Source organism: Amphichorda felina (assembly GCF_050947745.1).
Source record: "Amphichorda felina strain 45539 chromosome Unknown scaffold_1, whole genome shotgun sequence".
NCBI classification, from domain to species: Eukaryota; Fungi; Ascomycota; class Sordariomycetes; order Hypocreales; family Bionectriaceae; genus Amphichorda; species Amphichorda felina.
In genome coordinates this window covers 3,069,952-3,087,642 of record NW_028145049.1, presented here as the reverse complement: position 1 = coordinate 3,087,642, position 17,691 = coordinate 3,069,952, and the positions used below count along the sequence as shown (strand labels likewise).

Genomic DNA, 17,691 nt, shown 5'->3' with positions numbered 1-17,691 from the left:
TAGGAGCCGCAAAGATAAACCAGAAAAAAAACATTCTTGCTTCACAGGACCAGACAGCAGGGGATAGACTGCCGTCGCCGCTGTTACTCGTCCGGATCGTCATCCTCGCTGGCGCAGCCTTCGTCTAGACCCGTCTCAAGACCACATCCGCCCGAGCGCTTGACAAGCGACTTGGCATTTTTCACGCCCTCAACTCCAGAAGATGCAGGGTGTTGCTGCTGGTGAGGAGGGTTGGAGTCCTTTCTCTTGCCCTTTTCAAGAGCTCTTTTCGGCGGCATTCTCCTCCAGGAAGAACTACAAGTCACAAAGGCGTTAGCATATCAGCCAGTCCTATTCTCGGGGTGGGCGGGGGTTTATAAACTTACGTAGTTTCCGCTCATCTTCTGCTCCTGGTCGAGCTGAGAGCCCTGCTTGTTGATGCGAGGGCGGTAGTTGGTAGGATCACGACGGAAGGTGACGTCGAGGTTCTTCAGGAACTTGTTGCAGCCAGTGAGGAGAGACTCGGGCTTGTTAGCGTGGGCGTCGATGCCCGGCTCGCCATCAAAGACAATGACGCGGTCCGCCAGGTAGGTGGCCATGATGAAATCGTGCTCGACGATGAAGGCGGTCTTCTTAGAGTGCATGATGAAGCGCTTGATGACACGCGAGGCGATGATACGCTGCTCCGAATCGAGGTAGGCGGACGGCTCATCAATGACATAGATGTCGGCCGGCATGCCGAGAGCGAGGACGATGGCGACACGCTGAAGTTCACCACCGGACAGGTTCTTGACCTCCTGGTCGATAAAGTCCTCCAACTTGAGAGGCTTGACGACGTCGGTCTGGAACTGGGGCGAGAGGAAAGCCTGCTTGATCTTCTTGAAGAAGAGCTGGCGGACGGTGCCCTCGAACTTGGGGGTAATGGTCTGGGGCTTCATGCTGATCCTCATCTCGGGCACAGTCTGCTTGCTATCGGGCTTGAGGGCACCGGCGAGCAGGCGGCAGAAGGTGGTCTTTCCGGTACCGTTCTCACCCATCATGACAATAATCTCGGAGTCGGTGAAGTCGCCAGAGTCAATGCGGAGGTTAAAGTTGCCGAGCTTCTTCTCCATCTTGGGGTAGTTGAAGGCACGGGACCTGTCGATGGCATATTCATCGGTGGTCTCGGCAATACGGAAGGTGAGGGACTCCTCGCGGAAACGCAGATTCTCCGTAGGAATGTGACCGTCGAGGAAGATGTTGATACCTTCACGGACAGAGTAGGGCAGGGTGACCACACCGTACACGGCGGGCTGACCGTAGAGGACGCAAACGTAGTCGGAGAGATAGTCGAGGACGGACAAATCGTGCTCGACGACAATGACGTAGTCATCATCACGGAGCAGAGACCGGATGATGCGAGCAGCGCTCAGACGCTGCTTAACATCAAGGTAGGAAGACGGCTCATCGAACATGTAGACATCGGCCTTCTGGACGCAGACGGTGCCAATGGCGAATCGCTGAAGCTCACCACCAGAGAGCAGGTTGATGTCACGGTCCATAAGATGGTCCAGCTCCAGAGTCTTGATCACCTCCTCGGTGTTGCCCAGTGTGGCACGGCTCCCGAGCAGGTGGCTAACGCTCTTCTGCGTGCCGCGAACAGCCTTGGGGATCTGATCGACATACTGGGGCTTGACAACAGCCTTGAGGTCGTCCTCGAGAAGCTTGGTAAAGTAGTCTAGCCGGATTAGAACTTGTCCCACGTCCTTCTAGAGCCTAAATATGGACTTACTCTGCAGCTCAGAGCCACGGAAGTGCTTGATGACGTCCTCCCAGTCAGGGGGGTTGTCGTGTCGGCCCAGGTTGGGCTTGAGCTTCCCGCTGAGAATCTTGAGGGCAGTACTCTTGCCGATACCGTTGGTTCCAACCAGACCCAGGACCTGTCCCGGACGGGGCATGGGAAGACGGTGGAGCTTGAAGGAATTGGGGCCATATCGGTGGGTGACCTGGCTCTCGAGGTTGGTGGGCAGGTTGATGATGGTGATGGCGTCGAAGGGGCACTTCTTGGGGCAGATGCCACAACCGATGCAGAGCGACTCGGAGATGAAGGCGAGGCGCGACGTGGGAGTAACCTCAATGCAGAGCTTGCCACTGCGAACGACGGGGCAGGACTTCTTGCATTCCTGACGGCACTTTCGCGGACGACACTGTAGTTAGACATGGTCAGTCAATGTTTCCAAACCGCTGTCATGGCGGGGTAGGCGGGGCAGTCGGGAGGGAGGAAAAAAATCCTGGACTGACCTTGTCGTCGTTGACGATGGCGATACTGAGCACTTGCGTGTTAGTAAGGTCCAGCTGAGATACTGGCTAGGTGCAGCATAATGCCTAGAGGTGTCCACGTACCGAGTAAGCCTGTCCGACATGGCTGCGAAAGATGCTGATCAAAGACGTGGGATGGTTCTGGCGGGGGAGAAATGTGGCTCAGGTGGCAAACTTTGCAGTCGGACAACCAGGGCACTCAGGGTGCTAGGGCAGAGACCGCGACGGGATACGAAGAAAGGAAATAATCGCGGGTGTCCAAGAGGCCACAGGTTGCGATGTTGTTATTTGAGGAGAGAGCTGGGAGGGCGGTGGTGTGCGGTCATCAATTTTTCGTGCTCTCTGAATCGTCGCTTCCAAGGTTGTGCTGGCGAGCTGCGGGGCAGACAGGGCCAAGATCTGATGTCAAGCTTCCTGTTAGGGATGGCGCTTGGTTCGAGTACCCATTGGCTTTGGTAAGCGTGCCTAATACTGTCTTCCATACCAGTCACTAGCGGGCCGAACCCGATCTTTAATTCACCTAGCATACAGCAGTAGTACCTTACATGCCGACGTCCAATACCGCTACCTACTTACCCTACTGTCAAGGCATCTAAGAAACACCAAGTGGTTATATACATCTTTGACAAGTGATAGCTAAATCCAAAGCACTTGGTATTAGTAATTCTATGCATACATAGCAATAACACATAAACAACGACTTAAACAAAGACTTAAACAAAGACTTAAACAAACACACTTAGTCATGTCGCTCTGTCGTGTCAGCTTTTAGAGTCATGAAGTGAGAGTGCCGCGAGTAATACGCCAGGGGATCCTGAACAGGGACCAGCAACAACAATGCTAGGGATAATAGTAGAGGGCAACTTTACTCCCCAAATGTTACTTGAAACAAGCAGGAATTATGAAAAGGCATGTAGCACATGTTGCAATTGTGTGGGAGCTAAGTACCTTATGACCCTCGTCTTTGGTATCGAGGTAGCACCGGGTTAACATCATTCAAGCCACTTCCAATCTAGATAGCCACTTTCTCCCACATTTCCATAGTATTATTAATTACTCCGTAAAGATACGATTTACTTCTCATGAGCTTAGGCTCTGTGTCTTTTGAAACGGGGACGCTTGAGTGAACGCCTCGGATTCGGAGTCAAAATCGGGGTAGCACGCTACGAATCACGTGACTTAATCCCACGGTGGTGGTCCTTCCCCAAAAAGGCTTGGGCTGGGGGGCCCTTCCGGCGCGCTTGCCCATCCAATTCTTCCTCTCCACCAGGCACTCAGTGGCATTTTTGTGACAGTCCACCATCTACCTCATACCTCGCCTATGCCCGCTGGTACCTCCTCCGGCCTCTTTACTCTCCTCCGGCCAGCATCCGGTGTCTCATTAGATGCCTGTAGCTGCCTGACAGTCATTTATTAATGACTTGTAAGTTGTTCTCCTTCTCTTCCCCTGCTACTCGACCCAGCTGGTAGTCTCTGCCCGCTGCCAGCCGACCCAGCCTCAACCCGGCCGTCGACATCGATATATCGCATATATTGGGCCCATTTGAACTCGTGGGGACCTCGATTTGATGAAAGCGGACTGCGCTTGATGACTATGACAGGCCGGTTGCTCAGGGGCCAGCCCACTGGCTCCAGTATTGCCTCAATCGCGTCGCCATCATCTTCCAGCCTTCCCATCATCAACCCCGAGTCGGATGCGACAGCCTGAAATGCTCCATCACTTCAAGCCCTTTTCACTCATTCGAGACTCGATTTCGTGTCGCGTCACTTCTGAGCTCTCCCTCATACCACTCTTTATACCCACTAGCCTTTTTTACCACCATCTCTAACCTTGCCGTCTTTCCAGCAGGCAGGTCTCATCAACACCGGTCGGAATGTCCACCCCTACCGAGGGTGGTCCTATAAACGGACACCTGTCGCCCGATCCTGCGATAAAAACGAGCGTAGCCAGCGAGCGCCGTCGGAGCGAGAGCGACTTCTCCGACGCCCACAATGGACACTCCGCTGACCGATCACCATCCCCGCTAGGTGATGCTGACGAGGAGTTGAATGGAATCCATGATGGGTCTGATATGTCCGAGGGCGACGTGCCGACGCCAGATAACGCTTCAGAGGATGCCGACTTCGATATGCAGGAGAGTCCGCCATCTCACCATGAGGATGATGCCATTAGAGAACGCGGTAGCTCCGTCGACTCTAGCAGAGGTCCGAAGCGCAAAGCTGCGGTGGCCGAGGATGAATTCATGAGAGCAAACCCTGAGTTGTACGGGCTCAGGCGAAGTGTATGTGGATAAACCCAAACTTTGACCGCCGCTGCTTCCAATTACTCACTAACCGCATTTACAGACCCGACCTCGAGAGCAACGTAAACTTGTATGGGACCTGCTCCAGAAAGCTTGGATTGATACTAACCTATGGGGATACCAGGTTGATTCCGATGATTCCGAATCAGACGTTGGTCCCATTAACCGCCGTAACGTGAAGCGCCGTCGTGTCGAGTCTTCCCGCACATGTAAGCCGAGCTGAGCTGACTTGTACCTTTGTCGCCGTGAGCCAAAATTAATTGTATTGTCCTAGCTTCCAAGCGAGGCACACCCATGCCACAGCCATCTACCAACGATTCCGATTCGGACTCTGACATGTATGGCGGACCTCGTGCTCGAACCCTGCAGAAGAAGGCCAGACTCCAAAGAGAGGCGTTACCAAATCTCTCCGAAAAGAGATGGTCCAATCGCCGTGCCGCCCAGCAGGTGCAACAAGGCGCCTACGAAGAGAGCGATTTCGAAGATGAAGACGAGGCTGAGATGACCACCGCCAACTACGTCGCCGACTACGTGGATGACTCCCCTTATGTCGAAAAGGTTGTCAAACACCGACTTCGGGACGGTGTTGAGCTTGCCTACGACCTACAGCGAACCGACTTTGAGTACTTCATCAAGTGGCAAGGCAAGTCGCACCTCCACGACACGTGGGAAACTGCCGATTCATTAAAATATGTCCGGGGTTTTCGAAAGATGGAAAATTACTTCCGAAAGTTTGTCGAGCAAGAACTCGAAATGCGGTTTGGAGAAGACATCCCGCCTGAAACCAAGGAACAATTTTTCCTGGATCGAGAGCGTGACGAAGAAGCGTTCGAAGACTACACCAAAGTTGAAAGAATTGTTGCCGTCAGAGATGGCGATGAGGAGGACGAATATTTTGTGAAGTGGAAGGGACTGTCATATGACGAGTGCACATGGGAAGAAGCTTCGGAGATTGCTCCCATGTTCCAGGATAAGATTGATCAGTTTCTGGATCGATCCTCGCGGTCCTGGCAGTCGGACCGCAAGGAGTCCAACATTGCCACCCGGTCACGGATGAGAAAGTTGGAAAAGCAGCCAGACTATATCCAAGGCGGCCAGCTTCGCGAATTCCAGCTGAAGGGCCTGAACTTCCTGTGCCTCAACTGGACACGAGGGAACAACGTCATTCTCGCTGACGAAATGGGCCTCGGCAAGACTGTACAGACTGTGTCATTCCTGAGCTGGCTACGCAATGAACGCCGCCAGGAAGGTCCCTCACTCGTCGTCGCACCTCTGAGTGTCATCCCCGCATGGTGCGATACCTTTAATCACTGGTCTCCGGACCTGAACTATGTTGTTTATTTGGGTCCCGAGGACGCAAGGAACATCATCCGCGAACATGAGCTGCTCGTCGACGGCAACCCGAAGAAGCCCAAGTTCAACGTTTTGGTCACATCCTATGAGTTTATTCTTCAAGACTGGCAATTTCTACAGTCAATCAAATGGCAAACCCTTGCCGTTGACGAAGCCCATCGCCTCAAGAACCGCGAGTCCCAGCTCTACGCGCGTCTTGTCAGCTTTGGCGTACCGTGCAAGGTCTTGATCACTGGTACACCCATCCAGAATAACTTGGCTGAGTTGTCGGCGCTATTGGACTTCTTGAACCCCGGGAGGGTGAACATTGACGAGGACCTCGACTCTTTGTCTGCTGTTGACGCGCAAGAGAAGCTCCAGGATCTCCACACCGCTATCGCCCCATACATTCTCCGGAGAACCAAGGAAACTGTGGAATCTGACCTGCCCCCGAAGACTGAGAAGATCATTCGTGTCGAGCTCTCAGATGTCCAGCTCGACTACTACAAGAACATCCTGACGAAGAATTACACTGCCCTGTGCGATGCAACGAACGGCCACAAGAACTCGCTGCTTAATGTGATGATGGAGCTAAAGAAAGTCAGCAACCATCCGTACATGTTCGCGGGAGCCGAGGAAAGGGTTTTGGGTGGCAGTACACGGCGCGAGGACCAGATCAAGGGTCTCATTGCAAGCAGTGGCAAGATGATGCTCCTAGATCAGCTATTATCCAAGCTGAAGAAGGATGGGCACCGTGTTCTCATCTTCAGTCAGATGGTGAAGATGCTAGACATTCTCGGCGACTATTTGTCCCTCCGTGGATACAAGTTCCAGCGGCTGGACGGAACGATTGCAGCTGGACCTCGCCGAATGGCCATCAATCACTTCAATGCGGACGACAGCGAAGACTTTTGCTTTCTTCTGTCTACGCGAGCTGGTGGGCTGGGAATCAATTTGATGACCGCTGACACGGTCGTCATCTTCGATTCGGATTGGAACCCTCAAGCGGACTTGCAGGCCATGGCTCGAGCTCACCGTATCGGCCAGAAGCGGCCTGTCAACATATATCGCCTTGTGAGCAAGGAGACTGTCGAGGAGGAGGTCTTGGAGCGAGCCCGAAATAAGCTGCTCCTGGAATACCTCACCATCCAGGCCGGTGTCACCGACGATGGCAAGGCTGCGTTTAAGGCAGAGCTGAATAAGAAGGGTCTCAAGACAGACGGACCATCGTCGAACGAGGACATCCAGATGGTTCTCAAGATGCGTTCTTCGAAAATGTTTGAACAATCTGGCAACCAGGAGCGGCTTGAGCAGCTTGACATCGACTCGATCCTGGAAAATGCTGAAGTCACTAAGACTAAGGTCGATGACAAGATCAACCTTAGTAGTGGCGGCATCGACTGGGACAACTTCATGCAGATCACTGATGTCAAAGTTGATGATATTAATTTGGACTGGGATCAAATCATTCCTGCCGAGAAGATCGCAGAGGTCAAGGCCGAAGAAGAAAAGAAGCAGCACGAGGAATACCTTGCCAAGGTTGCCGCTGAAAGCGCACCTCGCAAAGCAACTATCAAGAATCGCAACAAGGAGACTGATCGTGCTGATCGGCTTAAGAAGCGGCAGAAGGAACAGGAACAAGAAGCTGCAGAGAAGCGTGCTCAGCGGGCTGATCCTAAGCGTCCTTTGACTGTGACAGAGCAGCGTGTTCTTATCAAGGCTTACTTCCGGTTTGGTTCAATGGAGCATCGCAGCGAGGACATTATCCAGGAGGCAAAGCTGGGTGACAGGGATCCGGAAGTGATAAAATCCATGCTGGACGACTTCATCAAGGCGGCACAAGATGCCGTGAATGAGAACAACGCCAAGGTTGCAGATGAGGAGATGAAGACTGGCAAAGCTTTGAACAAGAAGGACCGGAAAGCTGTCCTCATCGACTTTGGCGATCTCAAAAAGGTCAATGCGGAGACGGCGATCGAGAGACCGATCCAACTGCAGATGCTCCGGGAAGCCATTCAGAATTGCTCCGACTGGAGAACGTTCCGACTCCCTGACGCTACGAAGGGCGCAAGCTACAGCTGCCCCTGGGGTGCTAAGGAAGACGGCATGCTTCTGGTTGGCATCGACCGTCATGGCTTTGGTGCTTGGAGCAACATTCGCGATGACCTGGACCTCGACATGCACGACAAGCTTTTCCTAGAGGAAGGCAGGGTTGCTAAGAAGGAAGAAAGAAGCAAGGCCAACGACAAACAAAAGGCACCTGGGGCGGTCCACCTTGTCCGCCGTGCCGAGTACCTGCTTTCTGTTCTGCAGTCGAAGCACTCCCCTGACCGATCCCTGCAGAGGACTGTGGAAAACCATCATCGCAACAACAAGAAACTGCTGGCCAATGGTCACCGGTCTGGTGCCACGGCCTCACCCGGTCCTGCTAGCAGTAAGAAGGCTCGGGATAGGGAAAAAGAACTTGCGCACCATGATCATCGCTCCCGCAGTCAGGCTGAGGACCGGGGTACTCCTCGGCCGGATTACAAGCGCAAGCAGGCTGCTCATGACGATGGTCGCAGCCCCAAGCACCGTCGGGTTGACGATGGCCGTCGCTCTAGCAAGCATGGGGATGAGCGGGACAGGGCCGACAAGAGGCGTTACCGGGACGACGATGACCGTCGCCATGACAGGCCCCGCCACCGTGACGACGACTACTATCACCGCCGCGATGAGAGACATCGGGACGACAGACACCGCGAGGATCGGTACCGGGATGACAGATACCGAGACGACCGCCATCGCGACGACAGACATCGAGACGACAGGTACCGTGATAGCCGGCAGCGCGATGATAGGAACCGCGATGACAGGCACCGCGACGACAGGCACCGCGACGACAGGCACCGCGATGACAGGCATCGCGAAGATAAACATGGCGATCATCGTCGTGATCACGAGTCTCGAGGCCAGGATGAACGCAAAGCCAAAGCTCTCCGCCGGCTAGATGAGCTGCGCCGCATCGGTGACGATCAGGACCAGAGGGACAAGGATAATGACGCTTTGATCTGGTATCTCCTGAAGCCGGTGCGCGAAAATTTCGAAAGGATTCTTTCCACGACAAAGGATAGCGTCAAGTCTAGCAAGGAACGGGCCTCTATCTTTGGAGTTGAACTCTGCGTCATCGGCGAGTTTCTGGACAAGAATTTCACCGCCGCTGACGATGCTATGAAGAACAACTTTTGGTAAGTTTATGAATGATTAGCCCGCTATCTGGCAGCACCCTACTCACACACTGCTTTACAGGGACTTTTTGGCTGCCTTGTGGCCAGTTGATGATACCTCAAAGAGTGTTACGGGGCAACGGTTGAGCAACATGTATCGCACCCTGAGTAACCGTAAGAAGGAGTCAGGGTCCAGCACCTCGAGGGCGAATGGCGCCTAAAAGACTTGCGCCCCCCTACTCTTTTTTCTTTTTCTTTTTGGCGACGACTATATACTATTCTATCTGAGCCGCTTTGAACGCGGCTACCGGCGTTTCTCTTCGTCTTTCTGCATTGTCAGGCGTTTGGTACTATAGGGCGGTGCTCTGTTTTACTCGTGGAGACGAGCTGAGATCACATACCCCCGGGTCTGCATGGAAAAAGGGATTCATGTTTGGGAGTTTTTCACAAGACCCCTGCGAGGACAGGTTCTTCCTTTGATGGAACCACGCAGGCAGCGCAACATGCTAGATGATACAAGTGGTTACACATGGCTGAACTTGAATGTAACTCGGAATTTTATTCAGGAAAGCAGGCCATTGGCTGGCCGCACCTCAGCGATAGCCCTGCTCTTAGCATGGGTATCTTCAGACAAGGGGCCACTGCTGAGTGTATAATTAGGGAACAGGAAATTCACACAGTCCAAGCCACTCTCTTTCCGCGTGACAGACTGAAGTGACTCTGTTTACTGTTGGTAACTCCCCGTGGGCGTCCATCGTCCACGATGATTGGCGACAAGGTCGTGGCCGGCCTCCCGCATGGTCTTGGTGCGTGGACCAACCTCAGCTCGACTTCTGGGCAGGCTTGCATCGACCCGCGTCCAGATGCGTAAGGCCAAATTGCACCTATCCAGCTCAGACTGGTGGCCGGCCTCCTCACCTTCGAGGGCCTTAAGTATGAGACCGTTGTTGGCGGGGACGCATCATGACTGAGCGACGCTCGCGATGAAGCATCATGTCCGATGAACCGCTCCAGTATTCATACACGAGATGCGCGGAAGACATTGTCCTCCTTGAGCTACTCGGCCAGGTGCCCGCTCCGCCGACTCACAACGCTCACACCGAGACATCGGATCGGTCGAGTAGGCACACCTTGTCTCTAGGCACCGAGAGATGCCTTGCAGCCGAGCTGGCAACGTTATCGAGCCTGAAGGATGATCCTTACAAAATTACGGCGGTTTGCATTCAGCAGGTGGACTCACAGCTTCACATCCTCGTGGCCGCCAACGCCAATTCATCGTGCGACTCGGGATATTTGAGATCTGTCAAAGAAGGCTTTGATGAATTATTCAGAACCCTTCAACGAGCGCATGCGTCGAAGAGTAGGTGGACTACTGAACCCGATCCTAGATCGACTGAAATTTGTTAAAACCTTAGAAGCACCTCGAGACGAGATGGTGAGACAACTCTTCATGGCCATCATTGCTATGTGCCGTAAAAGGATAGTCCAACGAGGGAGATTGGGAGCCACAGAGCTGAAGCCACGGTTTCCTGTTTTTCTCGAAAAAGTATCGGAAGGCCTTAGCCAACTCAGAGGTGTCGATAATAAGAGACCCTGCAAGAAGACAATAAGCAAACTGATCAGCCAAATGCACCTCTACTCTGAGATGACCAAAGAGTTGGGGTGTGAAGTACCGCGTCTGGATGGAGATTTGGCCGACATCATTGACGAATGCGAAAACCTCCGGAACATTGACAACTGGGAAAGCATATTGCTAAAACATCTGGATCTCGCGGTACCAAAGATGAATCTAAATGAGCGGGAAGCTCTGCTCAACATGACTAGGAAGATGTCACAATACAAGCATTCCGCAGAGCGGCTGGTGGCAATGTATCGGAGCCAGTGGATTGTTCGGAGAGCATCGACGGTGCTCGTCCGGCTTGACGATGCGGCGTTTGAAAGAAGTTCCGCAAGGCCAGCTCAAGTCCGTCAGGTTCTCGCCAGGATTGAGGCATCCCACAACACAAGCCTTGACATCAACCGCCTGGCTCAGAAGCTCCAAAATAAAAGGGCCACGGCCTACAGCAAGTTTCAGACTACACTGAAAAATGTCCTGGAAAGCTCTCGGATCCACGCCGAGATGCAGCTCATCTGGTACCTTGACTTGAATCCAAGTCGGACGCCGCCGCGAGTTCTGGCATCGAATAAAGATGCATGCTATCTTTGCAATGCCTTCATTTCGTTACATGGGATGTATACAATTCCTCGATCGCACGGCAGAGTCTATGCTGGATGGCGGTTACCAGCAACGGAACTGGCAGATAACGTCCACAAGAGATTTATACAAGAGCTAGAGCGGATGGTGGTCTCACGGGCTCGAGAAGTTCTCAATGGAACTGGGGCGCTGAACTGTCCCCTAGAGAGCACATGCAATTCCTCTATTGGTTCGCTGACGACTATGCTCACGGTTGACGAGGCCCTAAGCGCTGACGCCGCAAGCGCTGACGGCGCCGGTGATGCCGGTGGCTCTGACAGCGAAGCCACATTACGACCGGGGGACGATGCGGCCTCATCTGTCGGAGCAGCATCTGAGGACTCACCGGGCACGCCTGTGGCGGAGAATAGTGGCGCTGCTGATAGTGGCATAGGCGCACCCGAATTCGCTGGGGATGCGGTCCGGGCTGACGTGGCTGATCACTATCGCGATAGTAGTCCGATTCCGCATAGAGCATCGTCGTCGACTCACAACTATGAGAACGGCGGCTGCGGCGGCTCGTGGAGGATCGCTGAGGTGAATAGGGTCGTGGAATTGCGGCTATCAGACAGGCTTCGTGTGTATGTTGAATACAGCACAGCAGTGGCGACGGCGACGCCGCGTGGGCGCCTGAGGTTCAGGGTCCACCAGGTCTCGCCGGAGGAGGCGAGGGCCGTTGTGGCAAACGGGGAGGTCGTATACGACGTCCATCACGAGCTGCCGCCCTTGCAGGACATCGCGTGCCAGACAAACAGCCGTTTTGTGAACCTGAGGGCTGGAAGTGACGTGTTCAGTATCGAGTTAGGATGATGGGTGAGGAGGGTGAGGAGGTGATCAGTCTTGTGATAGGTTGAGCGGAGCACCTTCCTTGGGCTGGAAATCTCTAGGTATTGCTCAAAATAAGGTAAGCATACCAATTACAATAAGTCATAATATCAACATCGCTACAATCATAAGGTAAGCACGCCAATATCACTGTAATAATATTCGAGATCGTCATTATTAGTCCCGTGTTTTATGGTACTGCCCAAGTAAGTTAAGGTAGCTCTACAGCCTCTACCTGGTAGCTACGGAATTCCCACTCCTGCAGGTGTTGGTCAGTTGAACGGAAACTGCGGCTCCGGAGGGAATTGCCTATCGGGAACTCGAGCCTAGCAGGTCCTTCCTGGTTGGAAAAGCAGAATGAGTAGGGCACGTGAGGCGGTGTCGTGGGAGGCAAGTGCAGGTGGAGAGGTCATAGGCGGAGGGAGGTGGGTTCCACCGAGTTGGGAAGTGCGTTTAGACCTGGATTCTGCCTGCAGTTGGGTGCAGTGCCTGACTGTGGCATAGCCACTTCCGGTCTGGTTGGGTTGACTCTCCCTCACTTTGTCTTCTCACTCTCGCCCTCACACTTTGGCTGTGCTTGTGCTCCTCGCTCTTTTCACATTGGCCAGCAGAACCAACCATGCGCGCACAGTAATCCCTCACGCGGCCCTTGCCCAGCAGACACGCAGCAGTAAGGCACTGCGGCAGTGTACCGCCTTCTAACACATATATGAGCCCTGCTCTGTCTTTGTCTCGAAGGGGAAAAAAGGAGCGACCAGGCGCTTATGAAAAGGGTTAATAACCCCCCGTTCTTACGACCTCATCCGCATACTAGACTTCGTTCTTCATCCCATACGTTTTCACGAGTCTTCATGACGCCGAGTTCATCATGACAACGACGCCCTACGCCCGCGAGCGTGCCCTCGCCGAGGCCGCTGTCTTGCGCGCCGCTATTCTGACAAAAAAAGTCCAGTCCACTGTAAAGGAGGTCTCCAAGGATGACAAGTCCCCTGTTACTGCAGCCGATTTTGCCGCGCAGGCCCTCCTCATCGCCGCACTCCGCGATGCCTTCCCCGGCGACCGGTTCGTCGGCGAGGAGGATTCGCGTGAGCTGCGCAAGGATCCCAATCTCGTTGCCTGGGTCTACGAACTCGTGAACTCTGCCGCTCGAGTCAATAGCCCCGAAAGCGGCTCTGCTCTCCCCGTGCCGGTTTCGGTGGAAGACACTCTCGCCCTCATAGACCTGGGTGGCCAAGGACAGGGTGGTCGCGAGGGAAGGTTCTGGGTCATGGACCCAGTCGACGGAACCAAAACGTTTCTACGACAACAGCAGTATGCCGTCTCATTGTCCCTCATTGAGAATGGCCGCGAGGTCGTTGGTGTGCTGTGCTGCCCGAACCTCCGCCTCAAGGACGGCCATGTCGACGAAGATAGCGTCGACCCAGACGGTTTGGGTGTCATGCTCACTGCCGTCCGTGGCCAGGGCGCAACTGTGCGCACCCTTTCAGCCCCTGGCACCACAATACCATACGTTCTTCCTGAGAGGAGGCCACTCGAGCGGCTCACCTCCCCTCCCGACCTGAAAGACCTGCACATTGTCGACTCCCGTCTGAGCACGGCCATCCGCCACGATATCATCGAGCAGCTTGCCGAGCAGCTCGGGGCCAAATACCCGGGGACTGAAGTTTGGTCCTCCCATATGCGCTATGCCTCCCTCATCCTTGGCGGCGCCGACTGTCAGGTCCGAGTACCTGTGCAGAAGGGTACGCCCAAGGTCTGCATCTGGGACCATGCGGGCGCCCAGCTCATCTTCACCGAGGTTGGCGGCAAAATCACTGACCTCGATGGGAAAGAGATGGATTTTGGAGCGGGTAGAGAAATGGCCAACAACCGGGGGATGATGGTGGCTAGGGAGGGTGTGCATGAGGAGCTATTGACACTGGTCAACGCCATCGTTGGGAGCTGACCAGGGGCAACCGGGACAGACAAAAGTCATCACTCGTATCACATTGCATCGGTATATAGTACGTCCTTTTTACACCTTGGATTTTCAAACAGCATCCTGGCCACCGGCAGCCTTTTTACGGAATCCAAAAAGGCCACCCCCGCCCAGGCGTCTCACATCCCACGTAGAGTGCTTCTGCACCTGCATCCTCCTCAGGGGCGAAGTGTTTCTGCGACTGTTGATTTCGGTCAAACGACGAGCACGATCGCGACTCTCTAGTTGTTTCATCTTCTTTTGGTGTGCGTTGCGTATGGCGGCTGAGTTGTAGTTTCTCTTCTTGTTGCGCCAGCCGAGGCGGTCCTCGACGGCAGTGTACGTGAGACTGAAGGCGACAGATAGGGCAGTTCGTATCCAGTCGCTGAAGGCGAGCGCTAGAGCGATGACGGTGACGATGGAGCTTACGCCGACTGGGGTGCGCTTGATTTAGCACCAGGGCCCTCGAGTGGGGGGACAGTTGCTTGGCTTACACATATATTTCAGCTGCAAACTCAGCGGTGTGATGCCGTCGCTGCTGAACTCTCTGGCGTTCATTCCAAAAACGGAGGTGACAAAGGATAAGGGAAGCTGACCACTGTTAGTAACTCGTCTTATCTACCATGTCATGGCGCGCACGACTTACGAAGAAAATGGTCACCACGGTGAATACAACGATGGACCTTCCCTGGAGCACTGACTCGTCTGCGCGGCGGATGGCTGCCTTAGCCTCGATGATGTTGGCCTGCTGCTGCTTCATGTCCAGCAGCTCGCGGAGCTACAAGTGTCAGCACCGAGTATCTCAGCGAGGATATCACCGCACACTGACCTGGGACCGAGTTTTGGTCTGCAGTCTCTCCATGCTGGCCAGCTCATCCCGCCGCTGGTCCATATCGGTGACCATGGCCTCGATTCTTTCTCTCGCCTTCTGCCTGCCTTGATCCGTCTGGTCGGGATTGGCGTCTACGGCGTGGCTGAGCATTTCCTGCAGCATCCTGTCGAGATCTCTCATGACGTTCATTTGCTGCGAAAAGATTTCCTGCATGATCTGGAGCTCGTCAATGACTTGCTGAGCCTCCTCAAGGACGGACCACTCGAAGCCAATGTTAAGGGACTTGCGCAGCAGCTGCTCGGCCGACTCGAGAGTATCGATGCTGATCCTACTGACATCCCGTCCGAAACCCTCGTACGCAATCGTCTTGTTCTCGGCCTGCATGCGTAAGAATAGGGCCTGAGGCGTACCGAAAAGCACAAGGACGGAAAGAGCTTACAATCTTGGAAATTGCAGAGCTGAACAGATCAATCACCTCCGGCCGTTGATCCAGCGCCTTTGTCTGGTCAAAGAAAACCTTGGAGCATTCATCGATGACAATCAATGCTAGGTCGTATACGGACTGAATCTCGTCGGCATCGAGATCCCCAAGGCGATCACGGATACCGCGATGGACAGCTGATGGGTCAGGTTTGTTTCGACCCCATCTTCTTGGGAAGCTCGAGATAACAGTATCTAGGACACTGGTCAGAAAACCCCCGGTTGGATGAATTGACAGCAATTTACTCACTGTCGTCCAGGATCCACAGCCAAAGCTGATCGACCATGACGAGCCTAGATCTCGCCTCTGAATCAGGGTCTTCTCCATAATTCCGCGTTCCTCGACACACAACTTGCTCTCTATCTCTGCGGGTGGTATCCTCGGCGGTCCAATAGTAGAATTGTTCCAGAGTTCTTCGCATATGGAGGGGTGGTGTCTCGAACAGATGATCCTCGATCAATCTCCCATCGGCGGCTTCGTCGATAATCTGGTACAGTTTGGCCACGCGCCAGAAGTATTTTGCTAGAGGATGCGTGGGCCGCCACTTGTGGCGACCGGTGATCTCTTCCGTCTCCGCCTCAAAGCCCGTCCTGGCGCGACTTGCTGGTCGAAGGGCCACATCCTTAGCCACGTTGGCCATCCTGTTCTTGTTGCGGATGGTGTTTGCTCTGCGGAGTTTGTCCCTCTGTGACTTGGCGACCTGGACAAACTGGGACATTCGTTGCAGGCGCTTCTCAACCTCCCAATGGAGGTAGGGCATCTGCGATGTGGTTAGTATGGCAGGAGGTTCATTTTAAGGGGAATGGTTGGCGTCGGCTTACGGATATGGACACATCCTTGCGAGGGTGACCTTTGTTCTCGGTGCGGTCCTTGGCGTCGAACGGAGCAGAGGGGACCACAGAGCAACGGGGGCCTATCTGACGAGCGTGAGCCGGCAGACTGTGGCCTCCGCGCTGCTGGCCTCGCCAAAGCTCGTTTCTTAGGAGTCGCTGAGAGTTGTACTTGAGCGTCAAGACGCGCTTGCCGTCAAACTCGACATTTTCCTCGCCGTAGTACCTGGATATGGCCTCCTGCACCACCATGTTAGCAGAGGTCCCAAAGGAGTTCTACGGGAACACTATCGGTATGTCTCACTTCTACCCATTTCATGTTGTTGGCCGGGAGGTGAAAGTACCGCAGCTGATCTTTGCGGCTAGAGCGCTTAAGGGGAGTCCCCTCCTTGTTGTAGAGGAACTGCTGGATGGAGATCTTCTGATGGGGGAACGAGCCGTGGACCAATGGGTGGTCAATGGACACCCACCCTTTGTCCTCCTCCCAGACAGCGATCCAGCCGTTGTAGCCATAATCTGGCTTCTGGGGGTCGTCCTCGCTGTTGTCGGGACCCGAGTCTAGGTCGGGCATATAGGCATCCGGGAGCATGGCATCACGGGCGGCAGCAAACTCATCCGTCTTCCACAGATGGACATGGCGGAGGATGGTGAGGTTGCGCCTGCGGATGCCATTGCGGCCAGGGCCTTCCTTGTCAAACTGGCGCTGGCACTTGGCCATCTCCTCAGGGGCACGGCGGACGGCAATGTCTCGCCACTTTTGACGAGAATCCTGGAGCAGGGCGACCAGGGAAAGGGTGTCGTCGGGAAAGACGCGGTAGTCCTTGAAGTGGTTGCGGAAGTAGCGGATGCGACGGACCTCCTTGCGGATGAGATCCTGCTCTGAGGCGTCGAGACTCTCATACAGCTGGCGACGGCGGCCAATGCGGGTGCGCAGGTACTCGGACCAGACATCCGGGCCCTCGTTGAGGTCCGGATAGCAGTCATCAAGGTCGTAGTCGTACCGAGGCAGCGTTGTCGACGAGGCGACGGCAGGCTGCATGCTGTGGTCGACATTGCGGCGGACTTGCAGTGGGTTCCAGTCGCGAGTCTGGGTCATGGTGGATTGGTGACCTAGTGACCTGGTGAATTGGTGAACTGGCGAACTGGCGACGGGGCTATATCATGGCTTCATGAGTCGTTATATTCATAAGAAACGAGATGTAAAAAAACAGCAACAAACGACAGCAAGGAAACAAGCCAAACGCCGGCTTTGCGATGAAAAAGAAATGAGGCCAGAGGTGAGTTGAGCCCTGAGGGGAAGTGGGAGAGTGGGAGAGCCGTGGGCTCCCGTTGAGCCTCATTAAATCTCTACCAATCTCTTGCAATCTCTACCGCTGGACCCCTGCAACCGTGTGGGTGGCGGCCACGACCTCGGC

General features: G+C 54.4%; 4 protein-coding genes across 4 annotated transcripts; 2 read left to right on the top strand and 2 right to left on the bottom strand.

The window, feature by feature from the left end:
- Window positions 1–83: 83 nt before the first annotated feature.
- RLI1 (Fe-S cluster-binding ribosome biosynthesis protein) lies at window positions 84–2,381 on the bottom strand (the record flags this gene model as incomplete). Its single annotated transcript, XM_083190482.1, has 5 exons — window positions 84–251; window positions 366–1,696; window positions 1,751–2,165; window positions 2,260–2,284; window positions 2,362–2,381. The coding sequence occupies 5 exons, from the start codon at window positions 2,379–2,381 to the stop codon at window positions 84–86; spliced, it is 1,959 nt and encodes a 652-aa protein (XP_083054341.1).
- A 1,770-nt stretch (window positions 2,382–4,151) lies between these two features.
- On the top strand, window positions 4,152–9,339 carry hrp3 (chromatin-remodeling ATPase CHD1; the record flags this gene model as incomplete). Its single annotated transcript, XM_083190481.1, has 4 exons — window positions 4,152–4,559; window positions 4,624–4,789; window positions 4,855–9,139; window positions 9,201–9,339. 4 exons carry the CDS (start codon window positions 4,152–4,154, stop codon window positions 9,337–9,339), a joined length of 4,998 nt encoding a protein of 1,665 aa, XP_083054340.1.
- A 3,705-nt stretch (window positions 9,340–13,044) lies between these two features.
- On the top strand, window positions 13,045–14,121 carry ACO1O0_000985 (inositol monophosphatase family protein; the record flags this gene model as incomplete). The annotated part of the gene is made up of 1 exon (XM_083190480.1): window positions 13,045–14,121. One exon carries the CDS (start codon window positions 13,045–13,047, stop codon window positions 14,119–14,121), a length of 1,077 nt encoding a protein of 358 aa, XP_083054339.1.
- An 84-nt stretch (window positions 14,122–14,205) lies between these two features.
- On the bottom strand, window positions 14,206–17,372 carry ACO1O0_000984 (uncharacterized protein; the record flags this gene model as incomplete). The annotated part of the gene is made up of 8 exons (XM_083190479.1): window positions 14,206–14,567; window positions 14,628–14,724; window positions 14,780–14,911; window positions 14,963–15,343; window positions 15,405–15,583; window positions 15,696–16,206; window positions 16,268–16,516; window positions 16,581–17,372. 8 exons carry the CDS (start codon window positions 17,370–17,372, stop codon window positions 14,206–14,208), a joined length of 2,703 nt encoding a protein of 900 aa, XP_083054338.1.
- Window positions 17,373–17,691: the final 319 nt, after the last annotated feature.